Below are 16,809 nucleotides of genomic sequence, written 5' to 3' on the forward strand. Positions count from 1 at the left end.
TAATCATCTGCTGGGTACTTGTGAAGCAGTTCATTTTCATTATTCAAGTGATTCCTGCCAAGGCATTAACATCACACTCTGGTGTCACCATTACCCTATCACCCACTTTCCTGCTCATTTGCATATCGTATTTTTCTGTTCAGCCTTGTCACTGATAAAAAATGTTGCCTATTAATTTTTGTAGTTCAGATATAATAGTGTTTCTATCCATATTTGTGGAAAAAAAACATTGACAGCTGCCGTTCTGATCACACAATGGTACGTCTTTCTGACTGTGCCTTTGTTTCTCTTGTAGGATGATGGTGGTTGGACACCGATGATTTGGGCCACAGAATACAAACACTTGGAACTTGTTAAGCTGTTACTATCCTGCGGAGCTGACGTCAATATCCGGGACAATGTAAGTGCTACATCTTTTTAGGATTTAGCCTAAAAACTCCACTTGAAGCTCACACTTGGGTAATACTCTTTGTGGATACTTGTTCTATTGTATGTGCTATTGTACTATGTGGCACAAACAGTTCTGGTCTCCAACCACTTACATCTTCAGAGTCCTCCATGTAGAGGCCAGCAGCCTATATCTTTAAAGAGAACTAGTCATGTGTGCAGTGCAAAAGAATGCCATATTACACCGGTTAGTTAAGAATGTAAACAACTATATTTTGTTACTTGACACTGGTCTGGAAAACCATTGGTGAGGTCTGACAGTTGCTTATCCTAAAGTCTTACTGCAGGTGACCTCTGACTCAAAGGTATATAAAATAAATGAAGGGAAGAAATGTAAATCTTTCTTTAATAGCAATTTGACACTAAATATTTATTTTTATGCAAGTGTTCAGTCATGACTAGTTCTGTTTTTAACAGAAAAGCCGATTTTTCTGAGGGTAAAAAAGAATCAATACTCAAAACCAATTTTTTCACTTTTGCTGTGGTTTATTGCAAAAGTTCCAAATTACAAAATTGCATGTGTTAAACCTGTCATAGAAAGAAAATGCCTGACGTACATGAACCATGAAGTGCAAATGTAAGCAAATCTTATTCGGTGTAGACTGGAAGCCCCCATACCTGGTAGATAATAGATAATAACTCCAAATTGAGGCATCATAAACAAAGACTAATATGTTCTGTGCTAACATTTCCTCTTTATACTCTTCATTCTCAGGAGGAAAACATATGTCTGCACTGGGCAGCTTTCGCCGGATCTGTTGAAATTGCAGAGATCCTTCTGGACTCTAAATGTGACCTTAAGGCTGTCAACATTCATGGCGACTCCCCACTTCACATTGCCGCTCGGGAGAACAGATACGGATGTGTTGCGTAAGCAAAAAGCATTTACAGCAGGCAACGAGATGCATGTTTAGAAATTCACATAGGATACTGTTCCACCCTTCTGGAAATCGTTTTTTTCCCCCCGATGTTCCAACTATGCTATCAAATTTCACCCTTTTTAATGATAGCGGGATCTGAAAAATTTAAACTGGACCCAAAAGTTAGGTCTGTTTGTACAAGCCACTGTATATTTACTGCCAGCCAGTGTGAAGTTTCTACCTAAATAGATTTAAATTGGACTAATTATGTAGGTAAGGAAAGGTAAATTTTTTGCGCTATAAACAAAAATAAAGCGACAAAAAAAAAAAATATTTTTTCGTTTTTGCTATAATAAATATCCCCAAAAATTATATAAAACATTTTTTTCCCTCAGTTTAGGCCGATACGTATTCTTCTACCTATTTTGGTAAAAAAAAATCGCAATAAGCGTTTATCGATTGGTTTGCGCAAAATTTATAGCGTTTACAAAATAGGGGATAGTTATATGGCATTTTTATTAATAATAATTTTTACTACTAATGGCGGCTATCAGCGTTTTTTTTTTCGTGACTGGGATATTATGGTGGACACTTTTGACACATTTTTGGGACCATTGTCATTTTCACAGCGAAAAGTGCTATAAAAATGCACTGATTACTGCGAAAATGGCAGTGAGGGGGTTAACCACTAGAGGGCGCTGTAGGGGTTAAGTGTGACCTTGTGTGTTTCTTACTGCAGGGGGGCAGGGCTGGACGTGTGACGTCAGTGATCGTCGTTCCCTATATCAGGGAACAGACGATCACTGCCACAGAGAAGAACAGGGAAGGTTTATTTACACTCACCTCTCCCCGTTCCTCAGCTCCTGTGACCCGATCGCGGGACACCCGCGGCGATCGGGTCCTGCGGTCATGGAGCTTCGGACAGGGTCACGAGCGCACCGGCGGTGCCCTTACGACCCACGGCTGGGCTCTTAAAGAGGATGTATATATACGTCCATGTGCCCAGCCGTGCCATTCTGTCGACCTATATAGTCGTGCGGCGGTCCTTATGTGGTTAAAGAGCAGTGTATACTTAGACCTAAACCTAAACTTCAATAAAAGTACACTTAAGGTGTATGTTAAACCAAAAACATTTAGTTTTGAATAGAGTGAGGGAGGATTAGAACTGTTGTTTTTTTTATTCCTATCTGGTATCCTGTTTGAGAATATTACACTCGCTCCCAGTCCTATTTATAGTGGTTTCACAAGACAGGAAGTGAGGGAAAATCTGCAACAGGGACACAGACCAGAAATCAGGCAGGGACTGCAGCCTTTCCCGATAAAGATAAGCATTTTATGTCTGTCTGTTTTGATATTTGAGAATTGTCCTCAATTTCTATTGGATGAAACGACATCAGCAGAACAGAAGTGAGGGAAAATCTTTCTGATGGACCTCCGGATACTTATAAAAACCTGATGGGTTCTAAAGTTTCCTCACACAATCCACAACTAAGAAAAAAAAAATTGTCGGACATACTCTATAACCCTTATGTTTTTTATTTTCTAATTAGGTTCCTTTAAGCTAGTGCATTGTTGGTTCACTTACCTTTTCCTTTGATTTCCCTTCTAAATGTTTTTTTTTCTTTGTCTGAATTTCTCACTTCCTGATTGTCCTCGGTAAGCTTTCCCCCATCATCTGAGCGGTGGAAAGTCATTTAGAACAGCTTACTGAGCAGCTTATTGAGGAAGAACAGGAAGTGAGAAATTCAGACAAAGAAAAAAAAAAAAAACCGCCCGCATTAATGCGATTAATCGCGATTAGAAATTTTAATCGCTTGACAGCACTAATATATATATATATAATGTGTGTGTGTGTGTATATATATATATATATATATATATATATATATAATGTGTGTGTGTGTGTGTGTGTATATATATATATATATATATATATATATATATATATATATATATATATATATATATATATATATATATATATATATATATATATATATATATATATATATATACACACACACACACACACACACACACACACACACACACACACACACACACACACACACACACACACACACACACACACACACACACACACACACACACAGAGAGATGGAGATATCTATATCTATCATTTTATTTATTTTTGTTAACAATGCTTTATTTTTAATTTACATTTTTTTTATTATTCAATCTTAGGGTAGGGGGGCTTTAGTGTCTTTTCATCTCCCCTTTGAGACATGGAAAGAGACTGAGGGTAGAGATTCTCCAGTCCTCTTCTTAGCGGCCTCGGCTGCAGTGAATATGAATGAAGAGAAGACAGCGACTCTCCATTCATAAACTGAAGCATCTCGTAAACAGTGTCCAATTGAAAAATGAAGGAGCTGGTAATTTTACATATTTACCGGCTCCTTCCTCTGCTCTCTATCCTGAAAGATCTGGGGGGGGGGGGGCAGAGAGCACACAGAGGGGACTGGAGAGCGCACAGAGGGGGAGTGGACCAGAGGAGGATGGGGGAACCAGAGAGAGGGGGAGGGGGCACGACGACGCTGACACAGAAGGGGACCATGGAGGAATACAGAGCGGAGCGAAAGGAGGATACATGGGACACTCAGGAACAATCCATGTTGCAGCAGGGGGAGTTATAATTACTGATCACCCTGTGTGCTTCTCCTCTCCCCACCGCGGCTTTGAGCTGCTTTATGGAGAGCCACACAGGGAGATCGTGATTATAACTTCCCCCTGCCACTGAACCGATTGTTCCTGAGTGTCCAGGTATCGAATTAGGCATCGGGAGCATTTGCATGAGTACAAGTATTCCTGCAAATACTCAGTATGAGGACAACCCTACTATAAACTGTATTACTGTATGCAGAAAAGGCACTTCCTCCTTGGTGTATGATGGATAGATGATCGTTCTGAGCATATCTATATGTTGTAATGAACCCTTCTGTTTTTGTACCACTCCAGACTTTTCCTTGCTCATGGTGCCCAAGTGAGCTTGAGGAATAAGGAAGGTGAAACACCAGTGGAATGTTGCAGCCCCAGTTCTGAAGTCTGGGCAGCTTTAAAGAAGAGCATAAACCCATCAGAGAGACCCAAGACAGAAGAGACAGTGCTCAATAGGTATATAGAAAACATTTTGCATCTCTCCATTTGTATTCAGTTGTATTTTCTATATCGTACAGGACACAGGCCGTCTATCATAATGGAGGAGAACACACCTAGGTACCTGATGCAGCATGTGTGTATCCTCCAGCTGCTCAACAGGTCCACCTGATGGGGAGCCCAGTATTTGAAGATTTTCTCCTCCCCCTCAACAGTACCGTACAGTACCCAACAGTACCCTATAGACGAGGGTTGTTGCATAATGCAAACCATCTCTTGCCTCTGTAAAACTATTGAGAGTTCTTGGTGAGGACTTGCCTACTTTCAGAGACCCTTTTGAATAAACTATCTCATATTGTACTTCGGTATGTGCAAGAATCAGGGAATCCGTTGGCTAAAATGTTGGTCTGCTGAGCCTGGCCATGAGAAAAGGGCCCTCGGCACAGAAGTTGTCTTTTAAAAAGGAAAAGCATGTAAGAGATGGGCTTTTAAGTGGTAAGCCCCATGGTAGAGATACATTGTACCTGTGTGTGTGTGTGTGTGTGTGTGTATATATATATATATATATATATATATATATATATATATATATATTAGGGATGCACCGATTATCGGTGGCCGATACATATCGGCCGAAAATAGCGTTTCTGGGTCCCTGCCGAAATAAACTTAAAATGCCGATAATAAAGCTGGGTGAATGGGTGATACCATTTTTTACTAGGAGGGGGGGAGGCAATGTTCATATCAATATATGTAGACCCACATGCTGGCCGCCAGACGTGCACAGCGGGCAGCGGCAGTGGCACTGTATTAACTGTGTGCCGACTGCTGCTCGCGCTCCACCTTGTCCTCCTAGCAAGACCTATCACCTGTTGTTTGGACTCCCCCTATGGTGGAGTCTCTTGGTTTAGTCCAGCGGCGCGAGCTGCGTGACGTCACGGCCGGAGGCGAGGGAGGACTCGGAGCATCACCAGCCTGAGACTGAGTCACATCACACTGCCTGCCTAGGAGGAACCTCTACTTAAAAAGTAAGCAGTACTAACTTAAGTTGTGTACAAAACCTGTTAGGACTAGGAGCAATCTGTTAAATGGCTAGTTCGTCCCATGTTTTGGGGGAGGGGGGGACGGAGGCACAGGCACATGGTTAACTAACTGAGGTGAGTGACTATGTAAAAAAAAAAAATCTGCCATTTTTTCACAGTGAGGCTGCAATTGATATTTGTTTTGGTAGTCAGATAAGGCAAGCATTGCTCAATAACACACAAACTTTTTAAAAAAAAAAAACGATTGTGTGTTATTGAGCCATGCTTGCCTTATCTGACTACCAAAAAAAACATTAATTGCAGCCTCACTGTGCCAACACATGCCGCCACTGTGCCCATCACATGCCGCCACTGTGCCAACACACGCCGCCACTGTGCCCATCAAACGCAGCCACTGTGCCATCAAACGCAGCCACTGTGCCATCAAACGCAGCCACTGTGCCATCAAACGCAGCCACTGTGCCATCAAACGCAGCCACTGTGCCCATCACATGCAGCCACTGTGCCATCACATGCAGCCACTGTGCCATCACATGCAGCCACTGTGCCATCACATGCAGCCACTGTGCCATCACATGCAGCCACTGTGCCAACACACGTCGCCACTGTGCCCATCAAACGCAGCCACTGTAACCATCAATTATTTTTGCCACTGCCAGTTTGCCCAATCAATTGCCGCCACTGTGCTCATTAAACGCAGCCACTGTGCCATCACATGCAGCCACTGTGCCAACACACGTCGCCACTGTGCCCATCAAACGCAGCCACTGTAACCATCAATTATTATTGCCACATCGATTGCCGCCAAAAAATTTTAATAGGGGGAAAACAAAGAAAATTCATTTTCGGTTTCGGTTTCGGACTGAATTTTTTTTTATTTCGGTTTTGTTTCGGTTCTGAAATTTCCATTTCGGTGCATCCCTAATATATATATATATATATATATATATATATATATATATATATATATAAAAATCTCTATCTCAGTCATTATTATAAAAATAGAAAAGTTTATTAATACATATAATGTTCATAAAGGAAGAGCGAAAAGGGCTCCCTTGGAGGCCCAAATACATGTAAAAAAAACACATCACATAAATCTCCAATACGATATCACACGATAATCTCTGCTTCCTCAGGGCCTAGTTCTTCATATGTGAATCACAAAACCTCTAGTGTACATATTAACATACAATCAATTATATATATATATATACAGTGCCTTGCAAAAGTATTCGGCCCCCTTGAACTTTGCGACCTTTTGCCACATTTCAGGCTTCAAGCATAAAGATATAAAACTGTAATTTTTTTTGAAGAATCAACAACAAGTAAGACACAATCATGAAGTGGAACAAAATTTATTGGATATTTCAAACTTTTTTTTTTTTTTTTTTTTTAAACTGAAAAATTGGGCGTGCAAAATTATTCAGCCCCCTTAAGTTAATACTTTGTAGCGCCACCTTTTGCTGCGATTACAGCTGTAAGTCGCTTGGGGTATGTCTCTATCAGTTTTGCACATTGAGAGACTGAAATGATTGCCCATTCCTCCTTGCAAAACCGCTCGAGCTCAGTAAGGTTGGATGGAGAGCGTTTGTGAACAGCAGTTTTCAGTTCTTTCCACAGGTTCTCGATTGGATTCAGGTCTGGACTTTGACTTGGCCATTCTAACACCTGGATATGTTTATTTGTGAACCATTCCATTGTAGATTTTGCTTTATGTTTTGGATCATTGTCTTGTTGGAAGACAAATCTCCGTCCCAGTCTCAGGTCTTTTGCAGACTCTATCAGGTTTTCTTCCAGAATGGTCCTGTATTTGGCTCCATCCATCTTCCCATCAATTTTAACCATCTTCCCTGTCCCTGCTGAAGAAAAGCAGGCCCAAACCATGATGCTGTCACCACCATGTTTGACAGTGGGGATGGTGTGTTCAGGGTGATGAGCTGTGTTGCTTTTATGCCAAACATAACGGTTTGCATTGTTGCCAAAAAGTTTGATTTTGGTTTCATCTGACCAGAGCACCTTCTTCCACATGTTTGGTGTGTCTCCCAGGTGGCTTGTGGCAAACTTTAAACAACACTTTTTATGGATATCTTTAAGAAATGGCTTTCTTTCTGCCACTCTTCCATAAAGGCCAGATTTGTGCAGTATACGACTGATTGTTGTCCTATGGACAGAGTCTCCCACCTCAGCTGTAGATCTCTGCAGTTCATCCAGAGTGATCATGGGCCTCTTGGCTGCATCTCAGATCAGTCTTCTCCTTGTATGAGCTGAAAGTTTAGAGGGACGGCCAGGTCTTCGTAGATTTGCAGTGGTCTGATACTCCTTCCATTTCAATATTATCGCTTGCACAGTGCTCCTTGGGATGTTTAAAGCTTGATCTTTCGTCAAACGCTAGAAAAAACGAAGGATCATGGGGTGAGAGAGGTGTTTGAGGGAGTGTTAAAAGCATTGATTGGTTTTACCAGGGTCCAGCCCACCTGTAGGTGCAGCATAAAATCCATCTGTTAAAATTGTCAGCTTGTGTCCTGTACTGTACTACAAGAAATGATAGAATTAAAAAAAAAAACAGTTTTCTTGAAAAAAGGTGAAAATAGAAACACGGTTACTAGATTGCCAGTGATAAAGAAACACACACACAAAAAAAATGGTGTTTAATACCTGCAGCAATTTCAAAAATCCTGCCAATATGGATGAATTCCTTGTAGTTCTAATAAGCCAAGCTTCAGCTATTCTAGATACTAATAAAGCCTGCCCACCCCCTCCTGCCTTCTGCGCATTTTTAATGGGCAGTGAGGCAAGCCTATCAAAGTTATGTTGGAATAGGAATGTATGCAGTATGTGCTTTTAACACCACACACACAATTTTTTTGTATTTATTTTTTTGATGGCCAACTTTTTGGTTAGAGGTTTTTTTCTTTTTTCTTTTTTTTTTTTAATCCATTACACACAACAATTTAGCTGTTGGCCAATACACAAACTCTGTTTAACTTGATGAGCTTGGGACACTCCTAACTAAAGTAAATGTGTAATGGTCTTCTTTCTTTTTCTTTTTCTTTTTTCTTTAGGGATATTTCGAGGGGATACGAAAACATCCCGATACCATGCATTAATGGTGAAGACTCTGAACCTTGTCCCATCAATTACAAATATGTGTCGCAGAACTGTGTGACCTCCCCGCTGAACGTAGATCGAAATATAACTCATCTTCAGGTGAGGCTTCAAGTCTCTCCAGTGTCCAAAGAATGCAATATATATCCTGCAACACTAACTTTGTTTCTAACTTTGTCTCTTGCAGTACTGTGTGTGTATAGATGACTGCTCATCTGGAAACTGCATGTGCAGCCAGCTCAGCATGCGGTGTTGGTATGATAAGGTAGGCTCAAAGCTTTGTATTAAAGGAAGGAAAGTTGAAAGTGAAAAAAAAATGTCTACCGTTAAAATTCCAGTATATTTAATGATAAGTTGTCTTCATGTAAATGAATCAATCCCTCTAACAGAGTGAATTTGTCTTCATCTTTCAGAGTGGACGTCTTTTGCCAGAATTCAACATGGTGGAACCCCCGCTTATATTCGAATGTAACCATGCTTGCTCTTGCTGGAGGAATTGCCGCAATCGAGTGGTACAGAATGGTTTGAAGTGAGTTACTTTTCAACACAGTGTGGTTTTGTCCTGGGTTTGTATATTTTAAAGTGTATGTAAAACCTAACAAACTTCTCTTATTTGCCCCCTTTTTTTTTATTGTTTTTTTTTTATTGGTTCAAGAAGTGCAAAAATCTATTGATTTTGCCAGAAACCTTGAGTTGATGCCCTCCTGTGCTCTCTGCCTATGCACAAGGGTGGGAGAAGGGGAAGAACGATATGAGTTGTTTGTGTTCTTTGCAATACACCAGAAATGAAAGAGGCACCACCTAGAGATGGGCCATGCTGACTCTTGGTTCCTTCGATTTTTTTTTTTTTGCCATCGCCAATCAACAGCCGGGGCGACAGGCTGGATAATATGTATCCTGGTAGTCATGTAGGGTGACGGTTACTGTCCTCTTCTGAAAAAGCTTGTTTCCTTGCTGGCATTCTAAAGCATTGCCTTCAGGACCTTGAGTCACTAAACCAAATTAAGTACGCTTATAAGTACATCTGACTTTTCTGATTTACATATATATGACTATTGTATTTACAGCAAAGGACAATTATAACAGCTAGAAGAGAACTAGCATTTTTAGGAAGTTGGCAGCTCCTATATTGCATTTGTAACTAGAGTTGGGAACTGTCCCAAGTAAGTGTTTTTAAAGGTGCCACAGGAGTTGGCAATAAGATTCAATGAGTAGTTATTTCACTGGAGCTCCCTAATGCATATAGCAGTCCGAAATCTCTGCCTCCACAGTAAGGCAGATCTGCATTTTGCTGTTTAATCTCGTTTAACATGTAGACATTGAATTTAACCTCTTGGTCTTGTTCATGCAGAATCAGATTACAGCTTTTCCGGACCAAGAATAAAGGCTGGGGAGTGCGGTCTCTACAGGACATTCCCGCAGGGACGTTTGTGTGCGAGTAAGTGAGCCCTCTGCAGTGTACCCTGCCCTTCTAACACACTTACACCATTGCCCATTTACTGTTTTCACCTTAAGATGCACACACTACATCAAAAATTAGAGTCAGTTGTAACTGGTGGGAATTGTGTTTATAACAATTTAAATATATTGTGAACTGTAAAGAGAAGAAAATCTTTCCCAGATATTTCTTTTGTAAAAGTGTACATTTGCTCAGGAAAATAGTGGTTATCTAAGAAATGTCTTGCTTACAGTGCTGTACTGTTAAAGAAACTTTTTATAAAGGGTAATAACTCTCCGTTTTTTCTATAGTGCTGCAATAGGTGCCCTCCATGACACCACTCAGTGTGGCATTGCCATTTTCCACCATGTGTAACATCAGCTAATAGAGGCATTTGGTGCTTGCCAAGTCTGACTCTCAAATATGCAAGTTAAACGACTCAGTTGAGATCTTTGATATTTCATGCTGATATTGTCCACAAGGTGGGGACTGGAGAATATGCATCACTCACTGTGCCTCAAGTCAGGATTTTCTGCCCTGTTTAAACACTGAAGGAATCTTTCTAAGTGGCGCAGGGGGAGAGTCAATACAAACATGCAAGTCACTTATGATCTAATTTCTCAGTGCACAAATCATACATGCTATATTGGATCGCGGTCACTCACTTGTTCTGGCTTGTCACAGAGAGCCTGATATTATTGAAGATTGGAAAGTGCTATTGCTCCTATGCTACATTAGTGTGTTCAAACCCCCTCTACAAATTATATACCAATGTGTACAATAATGAATTAAATTAAAGTGCAATTTTTAGAACCCAAAATATGTGCAAACATTTTATATATATTAATATATGAAATTCGGTCCATATTATAGGAGAAATCCATGCAAAAAATCATATTACAAAATCTAATAAAAGAATAAAAGCCCCAAAATGACATTGGCTGTGAAATGATAAAACTTGAGTGAGTTCTTCACAAATTCCTTCTGGTGTACACCGAATACCCGGTGCAATCCACCACAAGTACTAAATAGACTCACCAGAGCTCTATGCTGGTAAAATTAAAAACCAGCTAATGCACATCGCACCACCCGATGTTTGTTACATATATTCCACAATCACGAGGGGAAACAGGAAGCTTCCGTTGTGTAAAATCATCCTAAAACTGCTTTATTCTTTAAAAACAGTACACTCACATTCCCGTGTGTCTTCGCACAAATGTCTTTCACCAGCATAGAGCTCTGGTGTGTCCATTTAGTACTTGTGGTGGATTGCACTGTGTGTTTGGTGTACACCAGAAGGAATTTGTGAAGTATTTATTGTGTTTTTGTATACGTTGCACATTTTTACATGTTGTGATATACAAGATTGGTAATTTGTAGAGGATGTGAGCACACTAATGTAGCATAGGAGCGATAGCGCTGTCCAAACTTCAATATAGTGATGTGTTGGTGCATCAAAATAGGATAGCAGCTGCCCTTCTCAAAGATTTTTTATTTGTATGTATAGTTTAAAAAAAATATATATTTTACTACTGATTCCTTCTGTGGCACAGATGTGTAAAGTTCCCTGATGGCTAAATAGTTCATGACACAGAAATTGATGGTATTGTAATGTTTATAATTTTAAAAGAGAAAACCTGCTCATGTTTCTTTCCTCTTCCACATATGTCTTGTTTACACTATCTGTTGCCTTTGTAATCGTAAATGTTTCATATTAAAGTGGTACTAAACCCAAGGCCCTGCATTCACTAAATCTGGTCTCCCAGAGTACACAGAACTTGGACATACGATAGTTTTAGTAAATATAAACTGCTAAATACCTTTTCTCATCTGCAGTATATAGGAGTCGTGTGACTTGTATCAGTGTCTGCTTAAGCTTGTAGGAGGAGTTTTCATTCTCCCCTGACCCTCTGTCTGAAGAGTGCTGATTGGCCCTGTGCTGATACACACCAAACGGACCATGTGCAGCCTGACTCCTAATGCTCTGTTCTATCAAGAGATGGGTTGGAGTTAGTTAAAGAAGAGGTGGATCAGAGACAGGATCACACAGCCTTTAACCACTTGCCTACAGGGCACTTTCACCCCCTTCCTGCCCAAGCCATTTTTCAGCTTTCAGCGCTGTCATACTTTGAATGACAATTGCGCGGTCATGCAACACTGTACCCAAATGACATTTTTATAAATGTTTACCCACAAATAGAGCTTTCTTATGGTGGTATTTGATCACCTCTGCGGTTTTTATTTATTGCGCTATAAACAAAAGAAGAGGGACAAGTTTGAAAAAAAAAAACACAGTATTTTTTACTTTTTGCTATAATATCCATTTTTTTTTATTCAAATTTTTTTCTCAGTTTAGGCTAATATGTATTCTTCTACATATTTTTGGTAAAAAAAAAAAATCGCAATAAGCGTATATCTACAAAATAGGGGGGGGATAGATTTATAACATATTTTTTTTTTTTTTTTTTTTTTTTTACTAGTAATGGCGGCGATCAGCGTTTTTTTTTTTTTTGTTTTTTTTTTATCGTGACTGCGATATTGCGGCGGACACATCGTACACATTTTTGGGACCATTCACATTTATACAGCGATCCCTGCTATAAAAATGCATTGATTACTGTATAAATGTGACTGGTAGGGAAGGGGGGTTAACACTGGGAGGCGATGAAGGGGTTAATGTATTCCCTAAGGAGTGATTCTTACTGTGGGGGGAGGGGAGTGACTGGGGGAGGTGACCGATGGTTGTTCCTATGTACAAGGGTCACACCATCGGTCCCCTCTCCCTGACAGGACTTGACACACCGATCCACAGTCCTGCTCAGTTACTGGGCAATCACGGGTGCCCGGCGGCCATCGCGGCCGCCAGGGCACGCGCATCGGGTCCCCAGTGACGCGGCGTGCGTGCCTCCTAGTGGCTTAAAAGGGCGCAACGTCGTATGGTGTTCACCCAGAACAATAGGGTCTTCCTCCCGCCGTCATTTGATGGCGGGCGGTGGATAAGTGGTTAAACACAATGCAGAAGATTAACCCCTTAGAATCCACAGTGAGTATAACGAGCATGCTTTACTGCATATACACACTGATTTTACTGTTGTGGGTTTAGTAACACTTTAAGCAAATTGAAAATCATTTGCAGGAGCGCTCCTTGATCAGCACTTGTATATTCTTATAACAAATGTTTTCATGCCAATATAGTAAATGAGCTTTGCCATTTTTTCAACTTCTGTGCAGGCTTTTGTTCTGTGTCAGTTATTTCAGAGAGTGCTTATGACAGAACCTGGTAAATCCATAGTAGGCTCCATCTGTTTCATACAAACAGCTATTTCTAGCTTTGAGATGCCAACAATTTGCCTCAGGAGCCCTGAAGTTGTCCTATGTAGAGTTTTAACTTTTCATCCCATAGTCAAAAGCAGGTACCTCCTGAATTGGTACCCCAGAAACATGTATCCTGTTTTAGGATGTGCTGGGTTTTTTTTTCCTGTAAATTCTCGAATGGCTTTTAGAAAAACTTTATTTAGTAAACACATCTTGAGGTTCAGAACCATAGACGCAGGATACGGCTGCCAGCAATAAACAAGGTCGGTTTTGAAAATTCTAGTTTAAAAGCAAAGGTAAAAATGTTTTATTATAATGTTTTTTTAAGTTGAAAGGCACCTGCAATTGAGTTCAAGCAAAAGACAATGATAAATTAATAAAAAAAAATTGCCTTCTCATTGATCCAGATAGAGAGAAAAAAAAACATTGCTCCAGCAGGGAGCAAAAAAATACAAATAGTTAACATTCAAACTGAATGGCACCGCAATGCATGATGCATGCCTTTTTCGCAACACATGTGAATTGGGCTTAAAGGGTCACTAAAGGAAAAAAAAATGTTTAGCCAAATAGCTTCCTTTACCTTACTGCAGTCCTGGTTTCATGTCCTCATTGTTCGTTTTTGCTCTGATGTTGCTGTAATTCTTCTCTGTTCTGGACACTTCCTGGTTGTCTGTTTCCTGATCACCACAGTACTGGGAGATTCTAGTTTCATTTTCCAAACCATCACTGCTCTATGGCTCTGTCTAGCACAGAGGCAGGATAACATGCAAAAACGAAACTCGAGGTACATTATATGATTGATTTTTATCTATTTTTAATCAATTTTAAAGGAATCAGTTAACTATTATGTCTCTATACCCTGTAAACAGTCATTTCAGCAAAACATTTTTTTTTCCTTTACAACTCCTTTAAAGAATCCTTTTCATATGATGGTCTTTTCCAACCTAATTGCTGTGAAGGTAGTCCTCTCTCGACTGCACAAAGTTAATTTCGGAATAAATGCATAGCAAAAAGTATCACTGTTAAACAAATAAAAGTATTTTTATTTTTAGGTATGTTGGAGAACTGATTTCAGACTCTGAAGCAGACGTGCGTGAAGATGACACCTTCCTGTTCGATTTGGATAACAAAGTAAGCATTTTGGCTGCCATGTTTCTGTATATATGCATAAACTCCTGAAAATCAAATACATTTAGTCAACTGTGTATCACTGTGTATTATTATACAGGATTTATATAGCGACAACAGCTTACACAGCGCTTTACAATTTGAAGTTGGACAGTACAATTACAATTTAATACAGAAGGAGTAGGAGGACCCTGCCCATGGACCTTACAATCTAAAGGAAGGGGAAGGTGGTACAAAATGTAATGGCTGCAGGGGATGATCTGATGAAGTACAGTTAAGTGGAAGTGGCTTCCCTGAATAAGTGCGTTTTCAGGGATCGCCTAAAGGCAGACGGGGTAGGAGCTGACCAAACATACTGGAGCAGGGAGTTCCAGTGGATGGGAGAGGCTCTGTAGAAGTCCTGAAGGCTATAACATGGGAGTTAAAGAGCAGGAGAACCATTTGGGCGATATCTGCAGATGAGGTTGGTGATGTAGCACACTTTTGTTTGTCTAAGAAACAATTAGGGGGGGGGATCTGTATTCATACAATTCAAGCCACTCTACTAGAGAACAGGGGCAGAGAATAATTCATCTCATTAACACAACACAGAGAAAAAGAGGGAATTCAAATGCTGAAGACCGATTCCTAAATGACGGTAAGCATTTCAGGAGGGCTGAAAGTCTTGCTTAAAGCGGATGTGCCACGGTAAAAAAATATTAAAAGCCAGCAGCTACAAATACTGCAGCTGCTGACTTTTAATATGAGGACACTTACCTGTCCTGGAGTCCAGCGCCGATCGCAGCAGAGCACGAGCGATCGCTCGTCTCTCTGCTGCTCCCCCCGCCATCCACGCTCAGGGAACCAGGAAGTGAAGCGCTGTGGCTTCACTGCCCGGTTCCCTACGGCGCATGCGCGAGTCGCGCCGTGCCAGCCAATTGGCTCCCGCTGTGTGCTGGGAGCCGAGTGTTTCCAGCACACAATGGGGGGGGAGACGGGATGTGACGGAATGCCCGTCTTTTGCCCGTGAATGCCGGGCCGGAAGTGGGTGCAAATACCTGTCTTTAGACAGGTATCTGCACCCCCCTCCCCCCTGAAAGGTGTCAAATGTGACACCGGAGGGGGGGAGGGTTCCGATCAGCGGGACTCCACTTTAGGGTGGAGAACCGCTTTAATATAACACGCAACCCGATGGGGAACAGGATGTTTTATAGCTCTGCCTGTTGGAAATTAGTCTGATTGGGAACATGAGGCATGAGAGTTTACTGTCTAATAGAGAACAAAAGTAGAAAGTTCCTGCTTATAGTACAATCTACTTTGGACAAGGTGACATGAGACTCCTGCTTACTATACAATCCAGATCAGGACGTATCAGGGTTTTGCTCACTATACAGTCTAAACCAGACCAGGAAGTATGAGGGTCTTTGGTATACAATCTAATAGGGATCAGGAGGTATGACGGCCCTTGTCATCTATACAGTCTGATTGTGACCAAAAGGTATGAGGTTTCTGGTTTATTACAGTATCTCACAAAAGTGAGTACATCCCTCACATTTATGTAAATATTGTACTCTATCTTTTAATGCAACAACACTGAAGAAATTACACTTTTCTACAATGTAAAGTAGTGAGTGTACAGCTTGTATAACAGTGTAAATGTGCTGTCCCCTCAAAATAATGCAACACCCAGCCGTTAATGTCTAAACCGCTGGCAACAAAAGTGAGTACACCCCTAAATTAAAATGTCCAAATTGGGCCCATTAGCCATTTTCCCTCCCAGGTGTCGTGTGACTCGTTAGTGTTACAAGGTCTAAGGTGTAAATGGGGAGCAGTTATGTTAAATTTGGTGTTATCGCTCGCACTCTCTCATACTGGTCACTGGAAGTTCAACATGGCACCTCATAGCAAAGAGCTCTCTGAGGATCTGAAAAAAAAGAATTGTTGCTCTACATAAAGATGGCCTAGGCTATAAGAAGATTGCCAAGACCCTGAAACTGAGCTGCAGCACGGTGGCCAAGACCATACAGCGGTTTAACAAGACAGGTTCCACTCGGAACGGGCCTCGCCATGGTCGACCAAAGGAGTTGAGTGCACGTGCTCAGCGTCATATCCAGAGGTTGTGTTTGGGAAATAGACTTATGAGTGCTGACAAAATTTCTGCAGAGGTTGAAGGAGTGGGGGCGTGCTACAGTTAATTGAGGGACCCATGAATGACATCATGTACTGTGACATACTGAAGAAAAGCATGATCCACTCACTTCGGAGACTGGGCCGCAGGGCAGTATTCCAACATAACGACCCCAAACACACCTCTAAGGCCTCATTCACACTTCGGGCTGTTCGGGTCCATCTGTCATGGACCTGAACGGCCGCTCCA

General features: G+C 41.0%; 1 protein-coding gene across 13 annotated transcripts in view; it reads left to right on the plus strand.

Moving 5' to 3' along the window:
* The window catches only part of EHMT1 (euchromatic histone lysine methyltransferase 1), a 146,832-nt gene that overhangs the window by 115,769 nt on the left and 14,254 nt on the right, over positions 1–16,809 (plus strand). For 12 of the 13 annotated variants that reach the window (XM_040324199.1, XM_040324200.1, XM_040324208.1 and 9 more), the window contains exons 18-25: positions 296–400; positions 1,163–1,317; positions 4,284–4,439; positions 8,530–8,674; positions 8,760–8,837; positions 8,986–9,101; positions 9,924–10,010; positions 14,378–14,456. In XM_040324199.1, the coding sequence (XP_040180133.1) occupies positions 296–400; positions 1,163–1,317; positions 4,284–4,439; positions 8,530–8,674; positions 8,760–8,837; positions 8,986–9,101; positions 9,924–10,010; positions 14,378–14,456 (921 nt within the window). The remainder of the gene's footprint in view (positions 1–295; positions 401–1,162; positions 1,318–4,283; positions 4,440–8,529; positions 8,675–8,759; positions 8,838–8,985; positions 9,102–9,923; positions 10,011–14,377; positions 14,457–16,809) is intronic. The other variant, XM_040324201.1, reaches the window with a different exon arrangement.

Source organism: Rana temporaria, chromosome 9 (assembly GCF_905171775.1).
Source record: "Rana temporaria chromosome 9, aRanTem1.1, whole genome shotgun sequence".
In the NCBI taxonomy this organism is placed as follows: domain Eukaryota; kingdom Metazoa; phylum Chordata; class Amphibia; order Anura; family Ranidae; genus Rana; species Rana temporaria.